At 32.4% G+C, this 23,455-nt stretch overlaps 1 protein-coding gene across 6 annotated transcripts in view; it reads left to right on the top strand.

Moving 5' to 3' along the window:
- pug (pug C-1-tetrahydrofolate synthase, cytoplasmic) overlaps window positions 1-23,455 on the top strand; it is a 114,569-nt gene that overhangs the window by 40,226 nt on the left and 50,888 nt on the right. For all 6 annotated transcript variants that reach the window (XM_089238693.1, XM_089238695.1, XM_089238691.1 and 3 more), the window contains exons 10-15: window positions 2,116-2,273; window positions 3,442-3,497; window positions 7,755-7,928; window positions 9,322-9,458; window positions 14,638-14,792; window positions 15,663-15,737. In XM_089238693.1, the coding sequence (XP_089094819.1) occupies window positions 2,116-2,273; window positions 3,442-3,497; window positions 7,755-7,928; window positions 9,322-9,458; window positions 14,638-14,792; window positions 15,663-15,737 (755 nt within the window). The remainder of the gene's footprint in view (window positions 1-2,115; window positions 2,274-3,441; window positions 3,498-7,754; window positions 7,929-9,321; window positions 9,459-14,637; window positions 14,793-15,662; window positions 15,738-23,455) is intronic.

Consider the following 23,455-nt stretch of genomic DNA (forward strand, 5'->3'; position numbering starts at 1 on the left):
GACAGAGATGGCTGATATGCAACTCCATATAGAACAGTAGAATAAGCTCCTATGTGACTGTACCAGGAATGGTATCTGATGAGATGAGTGCAGATTTGACATACATTAATTAATGCTTCTGGGGCTACATAATATGATTGGTATATGGTAACTCTGTTGCCTAAGATAAAGACCTTGTAGCATGCATCTCTGTTCATTCATTGATCATTTTTGTCGCATCACAGTCATTTTCTGCACACGAGGGCTAATTAGACCGGGACCTACAATTTATTTGCCAATTCCAAACAGCAGATTTGTTTTTTATACTCATCGAGAGGTTGGTGCACTAACCCCTTGATGGGGGACTCCCTGCCGCAGCAATTTTTTCCTACAGTCATGTTGCCATTTTTTTGTTGTTGTACCCATGTCAGGAAATTTTTCTGACAAGGACGAGCCAGGTATCGAATTCGCGACACCTCTAAACATCCTTTGGTACTTTAGGCGAGCATCTTATCGAGTTTCAAAATGTTTATGTTTCATGCACTGACACTGCCAAGTGTCTGTTACTGCTCATCTTTGAGCACCTTCTCTAACCTTAATGCACTTCACTCTCTCATCTGTGTTCCGATCTCTAGGGCTCCCACTCATCCTACTTTTTGGTAAAATGTCCTACTTTTATCCTACTTTCTTGGTTTTGTCCTACTTTTCCTACTTTTTTGCCAAATCCTATTGACAAAATTTGTGTAATTGATTTTAATTGAGCGGGAAATCATTGAGATATTGCCAAATATTGCAAATGTTAGAGAATGCAGTTAATGATTCTGCCAAAACAGAAATTGTATCATTTTTAAGGTAATTTGGAGGAAAGGGGGGGGGGGTGTATGTGGACCATTTGGTTGATTAATTTTTTATTTGCTTAGTTTCAGGGTTCAACAAGTATAGTAGTCATTAAAAACTTCTGTCTGGATGGAAAAATAATTTTGTATTTATTATTTCATGGTCTTGGACAGTAACTTTCATCCTTCAAAATTATGGTGCAAATAGGTAAAACAGCAGTTTGCATTTCAAAGCAGTTGGATACATAGGCCTATTCTAGGTTTGGTGATGTTACCCAATAGCATTCAGTTGTCTTCTGTATTTTTAATGCATGAAGAGGCATAAACAATATTTACAATGCTCAGCAAAGAGCTAGAAATGGAAGTGCTCCATTTGTCAAAAATGATTACACTGGCATTGAACTGTAAAATATGAGCAAAACAGTAAAATTTAAAAAATGATGAACAACACAGTAAAACTATCTGGTTCACCTTGCCTTATTTACGTCAGATCTTGTAATTTACACATTTTGCATTGTGCTTTTGACAGTGCTCTCGAAGGTGCGTCATTCTTAAAAAACTTAAGTCTTCGAAATTTGCTGTGCCTTGTCGAAGAGAGTTGACAAGCTCTTCACTTTGGAAGACTCCAAAAAAGAATGTGATATATGTGAGGAGAGACAGCAAAGAATTATCTGTGGTTGCTAGTGCACTGTTTTGGCCAAAAATTGGTTTTGTAACTGTCATTTTGTTTTGGCTTGAGTCAATCTTATAGGAAACTGAAATAGTGCTAAGAAAAAAAAGTTAATTCAAAATTAAATTTTTTTTTAATTATTTGAAATTTTTTTAAACATATTTGAAATTTTCTTCTTTTTTTTCAAAAAAAATTGTTTTAGGGATTTTTCCCATTATGATATGATTATGTTGTCTAAGGGGGTTACCCTCCCCCCATCCTACTTTTTAGTCCTGCGTTTTGCTACTTTTTCTCATTTTTTGAGTGGGAGCTCTAGATCTTGTTTCTCATCTTCTCTATACACTAGCACTTGAATATTGTATTTATGATCCTCCATTTATATATATTATCTCTCTTAGAAGTTTTGCACATTCATTTCTAAAACAACCTGTATGTATGTTATGTTTTATTTTTATGTTTATTTATTCAAATTTACTTTTTGAAATTGTAATCTTATTTACGCCATTCTAATATTTATCGATTACCAAATAATCAGATTTTTAGATTTTTAGGTTTGGATACAAATGATATTTAAATTTCTCTATTCTCATGTATTTATATTAAATTTTTTTTTCTACTCAATGCTTTAAGGAACCAAACTAGTGGGAGATGTTCACTTTGAAGAAGTGAGCCAAGTTGCTTCTCATATAACACCTGTACCAGATGGTGTTGGTCCCATGGCTGCTATTATGTTGATAAAGAACACACTTCATGCTGCAAAGCTTACTCTTTTAAGAGAAACTAGAAAAGTAATGAAAACAAACATATTTTATATAAGAGATTATGTTACAAATAAATGCAGTTGAACTCGCTCAATTCAATCATTGTTAATACAAGCGCATTAAAAAACATGTTTGATTTGCTATTTAATTGCAAAAATTTATTGCTAAATCTCACATTTTTTAAAAGCACTTGACTAAAAAGTTTGGTTGTAATGAGGAAAGTTTTTGCACTCCCAGTGATTAGTTTTTTTTATACATGTTCCTATCTCTCTCTCTCTCAAAAAAAAAGTGACTGCACTCTTGTTCAAGTTTATGCTGATGAAAATAGAATAAAACATTATTGTCTGCTAAATGGACTCTGTGCAATCAACATTTTTTGGATGATATGGTATGAAATGAATTAATCCTCAGTTCCTGCATATTTTCAGTATATGATGAACCTCAATATACAGGGTGTGCATAAACTATTTAGAAAAAAAATTGGAGGGGCTGTCCATCAAGACGAACAATATTTACTATACAACCTATAGTTGCAATATCCACTCAGAATGTCAGGAAGATATGAAGTCATACTTTTTTTTCAAATTTTTCTTGAAAACTATTGGTTGTACACATACAGTTCTTTGGAAATTTTTTATGTATTCCAAGTGAAAAATCTGGCTGTGTAGAGTTTGGGCGCTCTTGATGGGACACCCTGATATATATATATATATATTTTATATATATTTATAGTTTTCTTAAGAATGAAAATTTTGGAGACAAAATATGATTACGCAGTTGACATTCAAAAATCCAGTTATCGATGATCCTGTTCCTTCAAATTTCTAGTATGAATTTTGAAGAACATTTTCAAATTTGCTGCTTTGGCTCGCTACTGTTTTCTTTGTTCTGTAGAACTGTTTTATTCAGTTTGATGAACATTAAAATTTCATGTCCTTTTCATTTAATGTCTAATTTTCTTTTTTTTAAGTACTGTAGGTATTCATTTTCTGTTAAATATATACAGCACACTATCTAACATCTGGCATTTTTTAAAATCTGGCACTCCTCAGGTCCAGAGAATGCAGGATTTTTGAATGTCAACTGTATCTGCATTTGGTTTTGATTTGTGAGTAACTAATGCACGTTTTTATTTATTCTTGATATTTATTGATTTTGTTGTTCTCCCGTGTAAATTTGACTCTTTACTTTCTAGCATGCCACTTGGTCATTTAGACCCTTGCAGTTGCATTGTAAAAGACCAATTTTGAGGTATGAGAATTTTTCTTTATTTAAACTATGCTCATTGTGTAGTTTTTCCTTGTCTGTTATATTAAATGTATTGTAACATTTTTTAATCAACAGCAACTTTGAGACTATATATTTTTTAATTGTATATATTTGAATAATGAGAAATCTGTGATGCTTAATTCCATATACAGATGCAAAAGCCTAGTTTGATAAGATACCTGTCTACTTCAGCAAAGAATGTTCACAGGTGTCACAAGTTTGATACTTGATTTGTTGTTGTTGAAATCTTTCCTGATGGGGAGGTACAAGAGAAATGGCGATTAGATGACTGCAGAATACATTGCTACTGCAAACCGTCCCCTACTGAGTGGTTAAAATAAATGGAAAATAATAATAATGTCAGATGTTGCAATTCAGATTTGGCAATAAACTGTAGGTTCTATGATGGCAAGTGAACCATGGTCAGTGCAAAAAAATTTATTAATGACCAGCAATTCCATATACTCTACTTGACTTTAGATTCCAAATGCTACTTCTTTTATTAAAAAAAACTACATAACATACTGATTTTCCTAAACAAAGAAAAAGTTCCTTATTCTTCTTTGTAAGCGTATGTACAAGGTGTCAAATAATTTTGTGAATGCAATTGTATTCAGATATGGTTTGTGAAAAAAATTGTTCTCATAAAAGATTTTTGATAGTTTTTTGATAGAGAAAAAATTAATTACAATTTCTGTTGATTTCAGATATTTACAAGTAATCAAATCACATAGCTATATGAAAAATACAACTCTTATTTGCATTCAAGAGTAAATTTTTTTAATTGTATATATTTGATTAATAAGAAGTCTGGGATGCTTAATTCCATATTTGATCAGCATATCATAAAGCAATTATTGTTTTATGCATTTGTCAGCTCAAGAAATTACACTTTGTAAGTGAGTGAGAACATTATTAACTGAAAGTAGACAATTTCTTCATGCAGTTATATCATCAAGCTTATATTAGTGGAGGGAGTATACATCAGCTGTCTCCGCCTTGGCAGTGCTGAGAACGGTGTCCCCCAACATCTCCGTCGGAAGATCACGTGACTCGGTGCAAACAAACATGATCCCCCATAGAGATCAATGTTAAAATTGTCGATTTTAGCATAGAAATGCGGAAATTTAGTAGGGTTTTCCGCCACATGAATAATTTTAAAAATTGAATTGAATCTTTGGTTTTCGAAATATTGAGCTCACTTAGAGTATACATATTGTCTTATATTATCCACTTGCATCAATCTGTATAGTTTAGGATTTTTGAAATTAATTAATCAAGCATTTTTAAAGCAAACACAAGCAGATGGATTCATTTCTCTGTTTCTATAATTTAGATTTGTTCCTTTCATGAGTCGCATGCGGCATTCCTTTCATGAGAGTAATTAAAGATAATTCCAGAATTAATGATAGAGATATTTTCAGTATTGATGAAATTGATAATTAAAAAATCAATGAAAGTGATAATTCCAGAATTAACTAAAGATAATTTAAAAATTAATGAAAGATAATTCCAAAATTGATGAAAGATAATTCCAAAATTAATGAAAGATAATTCCAAAATTAATGAAAGATAATTCCAAAATTAATGAAAGATAATTCCAAAACTAATGAAAGAGATAATTTCAGTTCCAAAATAAATGAAAGTGATAATTCCAGCATTAACGAAACATAATTGGAGAATTAATTAAAGACAATTCCAGAATTAGTGAAAGAGATACTTTCAGCATTGACGAAATTGATAATTTCAAAATTAATGAAAGTGATAATTCCGGAATTAATGAAAGTGATAATTCCGGAATTAATGAAAGTGATAATTCCGGAATTAATGAAAGATGATTCTAAAATAAATAAAAGATGATTCTAAAATAAATGAAAGATGATTCTAAAATAAATGAAAGAAAAATTCTAGTTTAATGAAACAGATAATTTCAGTTCCAAGATAAATGAAAGCGATAATTTTTAGTTCCAAGATAAATGAAAGCGATAATTTCAGAATTAATGAAAGAAATAATTCCGGAATTAAGAAAAAGGAATAATTCCAAATTAATGAAAAAAAATTATAGAATTAATGGAAGAGATAATTCCAAAATTGATGAAAGAGGTAATTTCAGCATTAATGAAGTGATAATTCCAAAATTAATTAGATATAATTTCAGAATCAATGAAAGAAATAATTTCAGCATTAATGAAAGAAATAATTTCAGCATTAATGAAAGAAATAATTTCAGCATTAATGAAAAAGTGAAAATTCCAAAATTAATGAAAAAGTGAAAATTCCAAAATTAATGAAAGATAGTTCCATAATTAATGAGGGATAATTCCAGAATTAATGAGATATAATTTCAGAATCATAAATAATATTAAAGGAAATAATTCCAGAATTAAAAAATGAAAAAAATTATTCCAGCATTAAAAAATGAAAAAAATTATTCCAGCATTAATGAAATAAATTATTCCAGCATTAATGAAAGAAATTATTCCTGCATTAATGAAATAAATTATTCCAGCATTAATGAAAGAAATTATTCCTGCATTAATGAAATAAATGATTCCAGTATTAATGAAATAATTGATTCCAGTATTAATGAAATAATTGATTCCAGTATTAATGAAATAATTGATTCCAGTATTAATGAAATAAATAATTTAATCTTTTTTCATCTTTAGATGAGTTTTAAATCTTTAAAACGCAATATTTAGAGACCGAACTGTACATTTCTATTGGCAAACAAGCTTTATTTTCACCGAGTCACATGGTTTCCTTGCATTAGATGTAGATGCAGTCTGGAGGGATGCTCCCTCCAGTAACATAAACTCGATGAGTTACATTCATGCAAGACAGGACACCTCCTTGCATTGCATCATCAATGAAGCAGTTTCTGACAAGCATATTTGTGTATGTAGTGAAGAAAAACTAATCAGATGTTACTGTAAAAATTGATGTCCCTCCCCCCTTTTTTTCACTCACTGGTCTTGTGAATGGTTGATTTTTGGCTGTGGGGTCACATAAAGTCCAGAGTATATTGCAGTAGCTGGTTTTCTTTAGCAGATTACCATGTACATCTTTTCATGAGGTACAGCACAGAAAGCTTTTTGACTTGCTATGAAAAAAAGTGACTTTTGGGCACTTAGGTCTAGCCTCAGTGTATTTGGCAAGAACATGATTATTGCATTGAGATTTACAGGTTGACCAAGAAATCATTTCACTCCAAAAAATTTATAATTTATCTCAGAAAACTTGAGGATACAAACTTATACAAGTTATTTATCTGTAAGATTTTTTTTAAACTTTCTATGTTATGTTGAAAGTGTTTATTTCTTTTGCACCCACCCTGTAGTATAATGATTGATTTGCTGTATGAATAGATTTTTTATGCAACTCTTAATTCATTCTGAAAAATATTATAAATTTAAACTCAAAAGTCATTCAAAATAATTTAATTCAAAATTTTGAATTAAAATTCAAAAATTAATAAATCGGTTTGGACTGACAGTTTTATTCATTACATCCAAAACCATTGTTGAATTGAGCTCAAAATGGATACAAATATACACACAGAAACTTGAACAAAATTCATTATGTAAAGGAGATCATTATGTGTATTAGGATTCTACTGCATTATCAAGAACTAAAATTTTAGTATAAAACCATAAACTGCTTCAAAAAATTGCTTTTAGATTACATTAACTCCTTATAATTCAGTTGCTAAAAAATTTTGACTAAAACTCCAAATTCTAAAGAAACACCAATATATGCCAAGTGTTTAACCAAGTTTGTTTTGCCTCTCTTATGCTTCTATACTTCACTTGTATTAAAAAAAAAAAAACAGAGAAAAGAACACCATTGGATAAAAATAACAACCATATCTTATATTGTACCTATTGTTTGATCAACTTGTGTCATTTATGTATATTTATAATGCTGAGTATTGTGTTTCAATAGCACGTGTTTGCCAACGTTGAAATAATTTGCAGTTCGACCCTGGACAGATCACATATAGATCTCTTGGGTCTATTCTGGATATTAGCATTGATTTCCCCCACCCCATTGTGTTTTTTTTCCCTATTCATGTTTTATCCCCCCCTCCCCGTTTTGTATGTTTGTGTGTCAATAAATTCTAAATTCTAAAAAATGGCAGCACGATGCCCTAAAAAATATTGATAAAATAAAGCTTGTTTGACATATTATATATAAATTTATTCCAACAAGTATTTGTGTTTCTTTCAATTTTTACAGTGATATTGAAATAGCAAGATCCCAAACACCAAAGAATATAGATGTTTTAGCTGAAGAAATTGGGCTTTTACCCTATGAGATTGAGCTTTACGGTAAAAAAAAAGCTAAAGTATTGCTTTCTGTCATGGATCGAATAAAAGATAGATGTTCTGGAAGGTATATTGTTGTTGCTGGGTAAGTATAGTGCAAACGAAATATTCATATAAGTAGTAGTACTAGAGTCGTTATTAGGATTTTTGTCAGAAGAGAGGGGCAAGTGTAATTTTGCCACCGTCCAATATAAAAGTCTATTTTATAATTATGACATGTTTTACATAGAATTAACTGACCTCTCAAGATTATCACCCAGAGTATTAGCTCCCTTTGCTCTCCTCTAGTCCTGGTCCTGAGTAGTAAAAATACACTGGTTTCTCATAATTTGAGCAATCAATATAAAAATTGAGATAACTTGGTTAAATGTAGTTCAAAAAATTCATGCAATTCACATATATTTTTGATGAAAGCAAGCAGTGTTCATAAATGATAGGGAATGGGTTGTGATAGCATTGCTTCCTATAAATATTGAAACTACTTGGTTAGTAGTGAGTTGTCAATTTATGTGCTAAAGTGAATAAAAATATTTTGAGACAGCCATTAGTCATAGTGACCTTAAGACAACATTCATCAATAGAATTACATGACAAAGCCAAGAAATGGGAGACTCAAAGCAAATCAGTGGCAAGCATATATTCCAAAATGATTAAATTTCTTCTGACATATTACACTAAATAAAAAGTAAATGCTTATAAATACAAAATAAATAAATACTATACTTTACTAAATAAATTGTTAAATAATATAATACTACAATAGTTAATAATATAATACTACAATAATTAACAACTATTATAGTATTATATTATAGTTAATAATTATAATACAAAATAATAGTTAATAATTATAATACAAAATAATAGTTAATAATTATAATACAAAATAATAGTTAATAATTATAATACAAAATAATAGATAATAATTATAATACAAAATAATAGATAATAATTATAATACAAAATAATAGTTAATAATTATAATACAAAATAATAGTTAATAATTATAATACAAAATAATAGTTAATAATATGATATTTGATGGCATAACAAAACCTTTAACCACACTCTGGGCAAAGTAAAACTGGCAAAACTTCCAGAATAATAACAGAAAGAAGTCCTATTATCATTCTTTTGTGAGCTATTTATTTTTTTTCCTTAATCAAAGTCATCAGTTACTGATCAGTGCATTGGCATCATCTGTTTAGTACAAAAACAAATAACCTTGCTAATGGAGCACACATGCATGTCCACACATTGGGATTTCACAATCCTAGTAACCCTAGCCCAGACAAAAAATTGCACACCTCTTTCAGAGTCTGTAATCTTCTTTAGAGAGATTCTTCATTTCTGTGAATTATATGAGTAGACTGTTTCTTTAAACAAGCTCACCAAAATAGTTGTGACAGGTATCTGTATGTTTTATTAATATTTTGCATGTTTTGATAATATTTGTGCTTTTGTCAAAAACATACTAGGATAACACCCACTCCTCTTGGAGAAGGAAAAAGCACAACAACTATTGGCTTATGCCAGGCTTTAGGTGCTCATTTATCTCGAAATGCGTTTGCATGTGTCAGACAGCCTTCTCAAGGCCCAACATTTGGGATTAAAGGTAAGTTTCTAAATTTTTGTAAACACAAAATCCATTTTTTAATACAGTCTTCAGCTAACAAATGCCACGGCTACAAATTTTTCAACTAACAAAGTTTTTTTTTCATGATTTTTCTGCCTTAGACATTTTAGTTGATATGGATGCATATGCTAACCTCTAACATAGACATGTTGTGAGCTCAGTTTTCACACCTATCATGATTGAAATTACTGTCACTCAAGCCCGGTTAATTCATGTCCATCAGAATCTTTTTATAGATGTACTTGTACTTTTCTTTTTGAAAGTTTTTGAACCATTTCATGTAAAATGAAATATTAGGCTGAGAGAAAATGCATTTAAAAAAAGAGCCTAGACGTGAATGTTTCCAGAGCATGCATTCTGTCAGTACAAAACTCTTAGCATCAAACTAGACATTCTAGAAACTTACCTTTTCCATCTGTATGTATCAGAAACAAAAATGAGCTTACCAAATCACAAATGGATGGAGATACCTATGAACAAGACTCAGTTGTGTACATAGTGTAAAATAAAAAAAATATTCAGTATGAGAAGATTGAAGCTGTTCATTTAAGCCTTCAGTATTTTCAAAGTGTTCCTTGGTGTTTTAAAAAACATATCTTTAAATCTTGAACAGTACCTGGCAAGGTTGGAACTAGAGGAGAGAGGGGGAGGGAACTACCCCGGGTGGCAAAATTATCAATTTTTGAAGTTGGGGGGTGGCAAAATAATGTTTGCCTTGGATGGCTGAACTATGGGAAATTGTGTTTCAACTTCCAATATTTTGGCTAATGAATGTGATTCTAGACCAAATTTTCTTTGTTTGCAGAGGTATCACTGTATTTGAAATTGACTATATTTTGTTTTTGCAGAATGCATTGGAAACTGTAACCAGATGTTTTGTCAGCCTATTCTGTGATATCCCGCGGGTTATAGTGTATAACTATGGTCACTACAGTATAGTACTTCAAAGTAGCAAAATTATTTTCTGAAATCAGGAGATATCACAATTATGGTAGACATTGGGAAGGAGAGGAACAAAAAAAGTTGCTGTTCATGTGTGACACTATCAGGTTAAAAACATTTGTAAATAGGATGACAAAGGCCAATGCTATATGGTTTCTCCTAGTGGATAAGATAGTTTAAAATTTGCTCTCAGGTTCACAGGGTAAACAAGACAAACCTATGATTTTTGCTGAATAGGTGAAGGGTGACAAAATGCTGACTTTGTGGATACTTTCCTCCCTTTTTAGCACGCGAAGATTCAGAAAAACAAAAATAAGAGAGTAAAATAAATGTGAGGAAAGAACATGTACAATTTGCTATAAGGCAAGAACACATCCCTGATAATACAGATGAAGGAATTGATTTTCAAGTTCTGCATAAAATACAGTGAGAAACATAGATATACGTAACAATACTGGACCAGTAAAAATATCATTGTAGAGGGATTATCTTTATATCAAGAGGCAACATCATTATTAGGGGTGCCAAAAATTTATGGTGCGGTTGGCACAATCGATGTTGTTAGTACCCCCAAAAAAATTTGCTTTTGGGTATTAATTCGCCACAAAAGATTTTAATTGATTATCTGATAAACAAAATTCAGATAGATGTATTGCCCCTGTAAAGAGGTTTATGGTAATACACTTTGATGTATCACACAAAAAGTAGTGATGCCAAATACCGATGTTATTAGATTTCCTCAGAAGAACTAAAATATGTGACTAGTTTAAAAATATATTGAAGTATATTTTTTGAACAAAAAAATAGAAAAATATTTTTGTTTCAAAATATCCTCAAAAAATATCATTATAAAGGAGTTTATCACAGTAAAGGATATGGTTGTATCGAGAGAAGTTTAACATTAGAGTACAGGTGATTCCTAATAAGAGTTAAACAAATACCGTTGTAGAGAGATTTATCATTATTTATATCAAGCGCCATTGTAGCAAGGTTTCACAGTCTATGTATCTGTTTTTTTTTTGGCATTGTAAATAAACTGAGCATAAGATTTTTTTTGTGACATTGAAAACCGTTATTTTGACATGCCTCCCTAAATAATTTATTCCTATCATACAATTTCTATTCAACAATCACCTCCGCAGAAACCACTTTTTTAGGGAAAGCTGAGTGGCTGTCACAGTATTTTCCTTCTGCTTTACATATGTCAGTCACAACAGTGCATGCAAATGAGCTGGATTGACAAGCATTATTGTATTTATCAAAAGACTTTTGAACACTACTGTATATCAGGGATACACAACCATATTTGAGTCATGAGCAGAGGCAGCTCTAGGATTTGGGAAGTCCCAGGGATTTTTTTTTTAATAGTGTGCTATGATTTTTAGCTCTGTGAATTTCAAAAATAACTTATCTTTTGGACATGAAACACAAAGATAGCATCACATGAAATATGTCACAAAGAAGAACTTTCCAACCACACGATAACCAGAAGGAGTGAAAAAAGTGTTTATGTTGCTTAAAATTGGGGAGGTTACAGAAAATTTTTGTCTATTGCATCTGCAAGGCCCTCCTTAACTAGGCCAAACCTTGCCAGCAGCAATATAAATAGAAACAATATAATTCAGAAACAGCAATATAAATAGAAACAATGTAATTCAGAAACAGCAATATAAATAGAAACAATATAATTCAGAAACAGCAATATAAATAGAAACAGCAATATAAATAGAAACAATATAATTCAGAAACAATATAATTCAGAAACAGCAATATAAATAGAAACAATATAATTCAGAAACAGCAATATAAATAGAAACAATATAATTCAGAAACAGCAATATAAATAGAAACAATATAATTCAGAAACAGCAATATAAATAGAAACAATATAATTCAGAAACAGCAATATAAATAGAAAGTGACAGAAAAAAATCTGTTTTTTTTCTGTTACTTTCTATTTATATTGCTGTTTCTGACTCAAGTTGCAGCTCTGTTTATAATTTTTTCATTGATAGATTTTTTTAAAATTTGCTTGAACAAATTTTCATTTCTTAAGGAAATGTCCTTCTCCTGGTTGTTTCCAGCACATTTTTTTCAAATTTCAAAATGAAAACTTTCTATCTTAAAACAAAAATCTATTCTTTTTTCCAATAATATATATTTTAGGATCCGTATACTTTCATATTTCATCTTTCTCATAATTTTAAATATTGTTTGTCAATAGTTTATAGCCAAATGAAAATTTCCCCCAGCTTTTTTTTTTTCATTTGTGACATTTAAAAAACATTAATTCAAGTCTTACAACACCAATTGCCACTTACCAAATTTTGTGTTAAAAAGGTTAATACGAATGTAGTCATCACTTGAAGCTCTCCTTTTAAATCAATTAGAATTGTAAATTACTTTACAAATTAGATTTATTCAGGAAAAAAAAAGAGGTGAGTGTCTTTATTAATTGTCCTTCCCCCTTGCTACATTTTTATGTGAGAAATATATGATTGAAAATTATTTTTAATTTACCTCATGTTTCAATTTAGAGACTTCTATTATTTCTGAGAAGCACATGTTTTCAACAAACATAGTTTTTTATTTGTAGTGCAAAACATGTAAAAATGTCTTTCTCCTGGCATTAGGTAACCGGAAAGAAGGTTTAATCATAAATTAGGGGGGAAAGGTAAAAAAATCTAAATTTCTTGGTTGCAACATCAAGCTACAGTAATGTTTCATCTGAGGACTGCTTTGAGAATGCAGCTTGTGCTCTAGTAAAATAGAGACAAATTAGAAATCTGCTGTCCCCATAAAATTAATTGACAAAAAGACTAAGAAACACAAAAAATAATAATAATAAAAATTGTAATTGACAAAAAATTATTTATCAGTAGTTGTCCAAGTTGAAAATAAACTACCAAAATATATAGAACATGTTGCAATTGTCAAGCATAAATATCAAGTTAAGTGCTGAAATAGACAAAATGCCATGTTGGATTTGTCTATCTTTTGAATGAATTTTTTTCACCATTTATTTTGAAAAAACTTCCCTGCTGACTATATTTTATTTATCCTCAGGTAAAGATGTGTATCTAAGAATCCTTTTTAAATTTTTTTGTTCACATTTATTTTTGATTTTTTCATTTTTTTACCAAAAAATATGTATTGACATCATCAGGTCCCCAGTCTCCCACTCCAAGCTGTTCAAGTCTCTTTCTCCTTATGTTGCTTAGTGCTGCTATTGTCTTTCGTGAGCCCTATTTATTCCCACAAAATAAGCATGCATATATCATCTCAGACCAATATACAAATACAAATACAACGCCACAACAGGCAAATTGCCCAACGAGGTGGCTGACTTAAGAACATCATGGATCCCCCCCGAGCCCCTACCTACTACTGCTACACCCCCCCTCCCCGCTGAACCTCCCAACGAATCGGTACATGCGGGAATGTGCGTGTACGTGTAGTGCAACCTGACGTAAAGTTTGTTTCTGTGTAATGCTTGTTATGTGTAGTGCTGTCATCTGCCCCCAGTTATACAAACTATGAGTGAAGTGTTATGGTTGAATGATTTACCGTTGTAGGACTGTTGCTCTCTGTGGCGAGACTTTTTAACGGGGAGATCGGCTCGCATTTGCGCCTTGAAGTTGGGAACCACAGAAAACCAACTTCAGCCGACCACCACTGTGGGGTTCGAACCCGGATCCTCGCATCACGAGTCCGGCACTATAACCACTCGACCACCACAGCGGCAATATAGTATGAGTTCTTTAATGCAGCTCGAATAGGATGGTTTAATTAAAGTATCAATCAATATCTTGGGGCAACAATAGGGGAGGCAAAACTTGGGACACAAGTATGCATTGCTAAATAGATTGCTATGACTCTTCAAGCTTGTGGAGGTTTAGAGAATGTTTCCTGGCATGCGTTGATCCTTGAATCCATATTGATTAATGCCTAATTCTCATAAAATATCTAAACATCATTTCTGATCAAGTTCATCTTATAATGTTGACGGTTTGTTCCAGTGGAGTTGGCTATTTCAAAAATACAATACACCCTCTTATAATGCTCATATTGTACAGGATTGGTTTGAGGAACATGAAGCAGAATTTATGTCTCTTTTGGGACTACCCAATATTATGACTTCTTACACAAAATTTTACTTAGTCATTCGCCATATGGCTTTCTTCAATATATTTTATTATTTTTTTTCCATTAATAGGTGGTGCTGCTGGTGGTGGATACTCTCAAGTCATTCCAATGGAAGAATTCAATCTTCATCTTACTGGAGATTTACATGCTGTTACTGCTGCTAATAATTTGCTTGCTGCTCAAATTGATGCTCGCATATTTCACGAAGCAACTCAATCAGATGAAGTATACATACTTAACATCTGTTGCAAAGCCGAACCCACATTTTTCTCTCTCTCTTATTCCCTCCAGGTTTTGCCATAAAGACTGGGTTGGGAGAGATCTTTACAATGGGATAAGCTCAGTGTCAATGTCTTGGCATTCATGTTATATGTATCTCATATATCATATCTTTCTACCACCAAAACCTTTCCAGATTCTGTTCTTTACTTTCAATTAAATGACTTATTGACTCTGACTGCATCTCATTGCTGGAGTTTTTTTTTTTTGTTAAGTTTGCCTATTATGATGAATATTTTCACATTAGCAGAGCTATATTTTATGCAAGAAACCATACTTGCAATCAAAATTTGTAGGTAGGTATTCACTGACATGGTAATGGTCATATGTCAAATAATATGCTTACATTAAAATCTTGAAAAAACAACAATCATTTGTAGACATCCTGTATATTTTTAAGACAACAGAATTTTTGTCTCTTTCCAGCTTGATAAAAAGCAATGCTGGAGAGCTGGTATTTAAAAAAATATCTTGAATTCTTTTGGTTTCAAAAATTTATTTCATTCTTAATCTGTAATTCAAATGGGTGGCTATATACCTTGAGGGTTTTTATAAATGCTGTCTCTTTATTATAGTTTTATAAATGACTTTGCTAGCTGAAAAATTGTTCATGAAATTGAATGTTTTTCGTGAAAACATGTGAATTAAACTAAGAATGTTTTCACAAAAAACATTCTTAGCTCATTCATTAAAGTTTTCTTACCTTTTCTTCTTTAATACATATAAAAGCATATTCATTTTTTTTAATAACACTCATGAATGTGTATGTGTTCAAATTAGTTGTATAATTAATTTTTTTGCTATTCAATTTTATAGGCTTTATACACACGCCTTGTTCCTGCTAAAGGAGGAAAAAGAGAATTCTCTAAAATTCAGATATCTAGGCTTAAAGTAAGCAATTTATAGTTATTAAATGTTTGAGTTCTTGAATTGCTGTTATTTATCACACAAAAAGTTTCATTCATTTATTTTCACCCGAACACCTGTTTTTCCAATCAATTGACAATTTTTTCATTGAAATGTAATAATTCATAACTCATTCATGACATAATGAGTTCTTTAACCTCCTCAGTCCCTGAATTGCCTGTGGGAGACACTAAACAGCGCAGAGGGACATAGACTGGGTTGGAGGGGTAGAGAAGAGTCACATGTGCTCTTGTTGGTACACAAGACTTGAGCTACGAAGAAAGACGTGATGTTTTGAATATTTTTACATTAGAATAGCACAGGTGTGAGGGAATTTGATTGAAGTGTTCAAAATTTTCAACAGGGTAAATAGGATAGATCTTGAGTTATTTACGCACCATCAGTTGACTGCTTTGACAAGGAGACACCAGTATCGATTGGCAAGGGACAATTCCAAGTTGTGGTACTGCAGGGAACTTTTCTCTATAGGGTTGTGAATATATTTAATCACTTACCCTCTGGGTCGTGAATTCTAACATAATTGACATTCAAAAAGAAATATGATAAGCATATTGGGATAAAGTGAAAAGCTATCCATACTTAGATGAAACAACCATAATTTTTTTTAATGAGTGGTGTATTATATTGTATCATAATTATTGTTTTTTAAGATAATTCCTCTTTTGTATATTGGGTTGCTGTTTAGATATATAGTTAAACCTTGCTACAATGATACTCAAAATAACGATAAATCCCTCTGCAATGATATTTTTTCAAAATGCTTTTACTCTAATTTTAAACTGCTGCCTTTCGATATAACTATAATCTACAATCTTTACAACAATATTTTTTCTTGGTTGCAGAGTGTCTTTATATTGAGGATTAGGAGTGTCTTATTATTAGGATACACAGATTTATGATCATTTGATGAATTTCCTGTAACAGCTACGAAATCTAAGCCCTCAAAAGCAATCATAGTTTTTGAAATACCTTTCTTATTACTGAAGTTCCTGCTGGTGTTTATAAGAGTATATTTTAGGTCTTCCCCCCCCCCCCCCGATCAAGAAGCTACCCAAATCAGTAATCAGTATCAACCACTTCCTCAGTTTTACTCTTATTATTTTCATCAATTACCCCATATTCCCTTCAATCTGGTCTGGCAACGAAAAAGCCTGTCATAAACCTCCCAAACCCTCTGCCTGTTCAAAAGAACTCCAAACGGTAGCAAAGTCTCTGAAGTTAGAAAGCTCCTAAAATATGACCTAAAGAGAAGAACAAATGTCTTTCAAGCATGCATTAAAATCCCTGCTTTGAGGCCCCCCCAAATTCATTTTATGAAGTCCCTATAAACAGACAGAGATTCAACAATTTATTTGCTAAAACCTGATTCCTTCCAACCTAACTAACAAATTAATATTATGCACAAAGCAGCTAAATGTAATGGGAAACCCTGTTTGCTAACAATCAGGTTCAACGTAAAAAACTTGAATATAAAAATACAGTGAAACCTTGCTACGACGAAACTCAATGTAATAATAAATCCCTCTACAATGATATTTTTTCAAGTTTTATTTCAAAATGTCTATACTCTAATGTTTAACTGCTGCCTCTCAATATAACAAGAATCCTTCTACAAATATGTTTTTCTTGGTCCGCAGAGTATATCGTTATATCAAGGTTTCGCCATATTTGACACCCATATTTTTGTGGGCATCTCTTTTCAGCCACCCCATTGGGCATTTTGCCTGATGTGGCCATTGTATTTGAAAAAAATTTCACCTAGCTAAATAAAATCATTACAGACATTATTATATGCACTAAAAAAATCCAGAAATTGTGCTAAAAATATTCAAGCATGTACTAAAAATAAGAAAGTATGTACCAAAAAAAAAAAAACAACAAAAACAATAGATGCATTTAAAAATTTTAACCACTCAAAACAGGTGATCGTGACCCTTCAACTGCTCAATCATCTATGAGCGATCATCACAATATTGTAAGAATGAAATTAAATCAAAATTAGTTCTGGATGTTGTAAACATTTGGTAGTACCTTATTCATACTCATCTGTCAGCATAATTTACACACTCGCAAATAAACTTTGCGAGTGTGATCTGCTCCCTTATAATTCATAAATACACAATGCATTCCCTTCCCCTCCCCTGGGGGGGGGGGGGGAAACACCCCGAATCCTGCACATATTGGTCATCCAGTAACCCTAGGAATCCCTCTCCAATATTTTATTTGCATTAGCATCTCTGGTTGGCTGTTTTCAAGGTAAAAAATGAAACAAAAACACATTGAATAAATGGACCGGTACTGATCTGACGTTGGCAATGTTGTACCGGTACCAGTCTGTTATACTAACAATATAGTGTGCTGCTGGGTTAGTGACTGGTAGGCCAGTACTCTGAGCTAGTTAGTGATCCCAAAATATTGTTTTCCCCAGGAGCCCATAGGCGTATGTAGAATTTTCGCAAGGGGAGGGTTGGATTTTTTTTCTTCTCAGGGGGGGGGGGGGGTCAAGTTTTTTCCTGCAAAATAATACTACTATCTCGGCTTGAGGGACCCCCTTTGCGTATGCAAATGCATTAGTCTATAGTGTTTTTGAGACAGCCCAGGGGATCTATTATGTTGATGTCATTATGCCAGCGTTTCAAACGTGTTTGCGGTGCATTGTGGGGTAGATTTACGTCATCATCGCTAAAGGTTGATTTTTCTCACATCGTTACTAGCAATTTTCGTTATCGACGTGAAATGTTAGCTAACAAACTGGAGCTAAGAACCAGAGACCACTCGTTAAGCTCGCGTTACAGAAATAAACATGGCCGCTAGCGTGTACATTTTTTGATGAAGGTGACAGCAATGGAGACAAATTAGTTAGAATTGGAAATTATTCATTCATTATTAATTTATCAAGTTTTTCATTATAATGAATAATAATTCTCTGAATTACGTTACTTAATTTAGTAACATGATTCAAAAACAGCATTATCGTTTAAAATGTTATCTGTACACATACTGATTGAAAAAAATTATTCATAGTGATAAGTCATTATAAATTATTGTACTCGGTACAAAGATAAATCACTCTACATTGTTTTTTTGTTTTTGTTTTTTCAAATCCTGCACAGAGATGCCTTTATTCTAACCTTGAACTCATCTCAATATAAGAATATTATGTAACTGGTAAATCTCTTTATCGCGATATGTTTTCAAGGTATTTTGAAATTCGCTACAGATTTTTCCCTTAATTCGTTTAATAACATCAATATTTTGTAATATCACTGATAGTGTTAAAATAATTGTATTGCTACTTTCTGTGCAGTATATTGAAGTGTAATTCAATAAACACCCTTTTACACACACACACTATAAAAAATCGAAGTAAATTTTATTAATCAACAATTTTTTTCTAATCCTTGAGTGCATTTTCTGATAGGATTATAAAAGAGGTGGCAAAAAAAAAACAGTGTAAATTTGGTGGCACTTCATTTTCATGTGTGAAATAAAGAAACCAATTGTCTAATTAATGATGTAAATAAAAGGTTACTTGTTCTTGATTTTGTCTTAATATCAAGACGGTAGATAAATATGTAAAAACATGGGAATATATAATGGTGATATTTTTGCTAGTCGTTTTGAAAATTCATACCATCATCGAACTTTAATAGAACATCATTTTTTAAACGTAATAATTTTTAGAAAATTTCCCCGTGCCAATTTGATGTGCATGCATAGCCTACCCCTTTCTCAAATATTTGACAAAAATAGAAAGAATCCGGATGAATTTTAAAAAAATGTAGCTTACGAGAAAATTAGGACCAACCAACACGCACAAATAAATAAAAATACAATAATAACGCACATTTTTTTCAACACTCGCTGATAGTGATGACGATTATCAGCAGCGGAGAAAATGATCTGATTGGTCCATTCCTTTCGGAGCTAACGCAACTCTCGGACTGAGGAATTTTTCGCAAAATCGATAATGATATACCGACGGCTGCTGAGAAAAATCAAGGTTTTAACAATGGTCGTTGAGATTTGCGTTATGGGGCTCATTGAGAATTTTTGTTAAGGGCGTGACGTCACTAACGACCTCGTTGTATAACGATGTGAGCGTAATAGACCCCCTGGTTATCTCATAACTAGAGCTCAGATTTTTATGCCCCTTACAGATGAAATGTCTTTGCTGATCAGTAAATTCAGGTTTTTTAACCTATCAGCAATGACGTTTCATCTATAGGGCATAAAAATCCAAGCCCTACTCATAACTTTTGATACTCCAATTTTTGACAGTATGTATGTACCCCACTAGCACCCTATATCGTTAGTATATCTGACCGGTACCAGTCTGACGTGGGCAATGTTGTACTCGTACCGGTCTGATATACTAACAATATAGTGTACTACTGGGGTAGTGATTGATACGCCAGTACTCTAAGCTAGTGTTAGTGACCCCAAAGTATCATTTTTCCCAGGAGCCTATAGTGTTTTTGAGACAGCCCTGGTTATCTCATAACTTTTATTCAACGTGGGTTTGTTTGAATAAATTTAAATAAATACAGTGGACCCTGCTTATAACATTCTTCAAAAGACTGTCAGGAAAAAATGTTGTAAGTGGAAAAATGCTTTTAACTGGAAATCTTAAGAAGAATTTTTTAGAGTTGGGACCACGAAAAAAGTCTCACTAAGTGGGAAAATGTTTTAAGCTGGAACTAGGGTTTCCAAATTCCCGACATTTTGAAGCCCTCAGGAATGGGAAATTGAATTTCCAGAGAATTCTTGAGACTTCCCGAAATCACTTATTATACGTTTTTTCAGCCTCGCTTACTCTATACTTTTTAAACTTGAAATATTTTATTTATGTGCCACACAACATTAACTACACAATGTTTTCATGTGTAATAATGTTTTCAATATTTATATTATAGAACCTGGAAGTTCAGGCAAAATGCCATAAATACCTATTTTTGCCTATTTTCAAGCTTTTCTGAAAAAAAAGTCTTTTTTGAACTTTTTCCGACATAAATGCCTATTTTTGCATAGTGTTAAATTTATTGGTGCATTTCAGAGGCCATTATATGCAAACTTTGATATTTTGAGCATTGAGAACAAAAGAAATGCTTTTTAAAAAATTTTCCCAACTCTCAGTATCAATTATCATCAGAAAGTCTCCCCCCAGTCCTTCCAGCCCCATTTAAACATGAATACATGATCTGAGAGATAAGGAACTTGGTGTTGCCATGCATTAACTTTGCTTTGACCGGATGATGTTAGACATGAATAATTTTGTTTCAGATGAACTCAGCCCACTTTTAGAAAAGCAGAGGAAAATTATAAATTTGTTTCTCAACATGCTTCACGTTATGTCTTACTCAGGCATTGTATGTGTATAGTTGACAGATGATTGTCCCAAGAGGTCATCGGTTGACGTCATGGCTCACACAAGGCGAGGTAGGAGCAAACCAGGCTATGGGAGCCCCATGTTGTTTTTATTCTGTTTTTTTACACCATAAATGCACTGCAAATAGCCATAGCTATTTTTTTTTTTTTTTTTTGTATTTTTTGGTATTTGATTAAATTGACCAGAATTGCCCTCAGGGGTATGAGACAAATGCAGCCACGTAGGGCTCCATTCTTGGAGGAGTCTCGCATATGTATGAGGGAATAAAAAAAATTTTTTTTACAACAATAGAACAAGGCAGCTATGTATCAACTATAGAAATGATACTGATTGTTCCAAATAATACATCAAATAAATGAGAATTATTTGCAACTTGAAGGCACTCCGCAGATAATTTTCTTTTCGGGCCTCGCGTCTAGTAATGGTGGCCATGAAATCAACCTGAGGTACCTCAAATACTTTATTTTGGGCTTGAAATCAATTTAACTTGGATAAAAATGCAGTTATTATAAACCATAATTAAAACGGTAGATGAATTAAGTGCAACCAATTTTTCAGCTAGTTTTTGGACACTTAATACCTTAGTTTTTAGCTACATTTCCTTCCTTCCAAAAATTATAAATGCCTTTTTTTAGTGCCTATTATAGGTATTTTAAGTGCCTTTTTGCCTGCCTATTTTGACCATTTTTAGTGCCTAAACTTCTGGGCTCTAATTATTATAATATTAATGATCCATGCAGTTAAATGTAGAAGGTGTACAAATCTTTTTGTTAAAGGGTGAATTGGCACTCGTGCTGGTGTACTCGACTCTCCTGGTGGAGGCCCTGGCACCAGGTCCTGAATTCCATTGCAGTTTGGTCAGAATCCGAAAACATATATGATTTCCTGTTTTTCTTGTTGCAGATTAAATTAAATTTACGCAGCATGAAATTTTATTTTCTCTCAATTTCCTACAGTTAGCAAAGGAAAAAAAGAATGCAATACCTTTTGAATAGTTTGAATTTCAACTTGCATATGCAGCACTATGATGGCTTCATTTCAATTAGACTGATCACATGCTTACACATCACTCTTAATCATTACTCTGATAAGTATAATAATTCATACCCACTAACGCGTAATAAGCATTCAAGAATTCTGCATTTTAAACTGCGTCTAAATGTTTGAGATTTGTAGGGTCAGCTGCATTAAGAGATTTTTCCCCCTTGTACATCACAGGTTTCTTTTTAAAGGTGGATCATGGTCAGTGGTCATCCCTCTTGAAATTTAAAAAAAGGCAACCCTGCCCTTGCAATTGCTCTTTTATTTTCCTGTAGGATTGCTTAAAAAACAGGGGTCAACTGTGAACTAAAAACTTTCCTAGGGAAGGGGAAAATACATGCACCAAAATGGGCATCGTAAAGCTACAAAACTTCCTCTCTCAGTCACTTGCAGGTGGTTAGGCGAAAACGACAAAAAGGATACGTTTTTAAGTATTAAAAGGTTGTCAAGAGAGGAAAGGCAAGAAAATATTGGTGGGTATTGCACAATTATTCTCCATGGAAAAGGGGGCCCTTAAGTAGGGCCATAAACTAAGGGGTACTGATGAGTGAGGAAAATATATTAAATATTATGCATGTTTGAGTTTAGAATAGCAGAGAGCTTCAGTCTTTTTCAGAAATGGACGGACCCCCACACATAGAATAATAGGGATAGTTATTGACATGCTGTAACTCATTTAGAAATTACAACAGGCCCGGAATCGTAACACCACATCTTTTTTTCACATATCATCTCCTTTGTTCATCTCTTGTGTTCCCACTTCCCCAAAACAGTATAATATTTCATAGTAGGCCAGGGTTGCTGGTACAGTTACACAAACTGGAAGCCCCCTCCCCTCCACATTTGCTTTTTCAATCTATTCTTTCTCCATCCCCCATATCTCTTTTCCAAGCAATGCTATGCTATGGGTAAAAAAATTTTTAACATATTTTAAACCAATATTCCCATTGATTTTTTTAAATCTTTTATGTTTCATTTTCAGTATTAATGTGTCACAATAGTAATTTTCCAGATTTCCCGGGATTTTAGAAACGGGAAATTGCAAAAAATTCCCAAGAACGGGCGGGCAGGAATTCTGGAGCGTAAATCCTAGCCGCTGACTGTACATCGAATAAAAGCTATCTCACAATTATTTTTATTAAGGCCTACCATACCAACTATAGGTTTGATAGTCTACAAGACTAGATAAAAAGAAGCTCAAAAATTGAACAGAATTTCCTTGATTAAGTAATTAAATGGAATTTTCTTGGAT

This window comes from Pholcus phalangioides, unplaced genomic scaffold (assembly GCF_987345545.1).
Source record: "Pholcus phalangioides strain wild (caught in Gottingen) unplaced genomic scaffold, Ppha-v1.0 ptg000011l_1, whole genome shotgun sequence".
NCBI lineage: Eukaryota > Metazoa > Arthropoda > Arachnida > Araneae > Pholcidae > Pholcus > Pholcus phalangioides.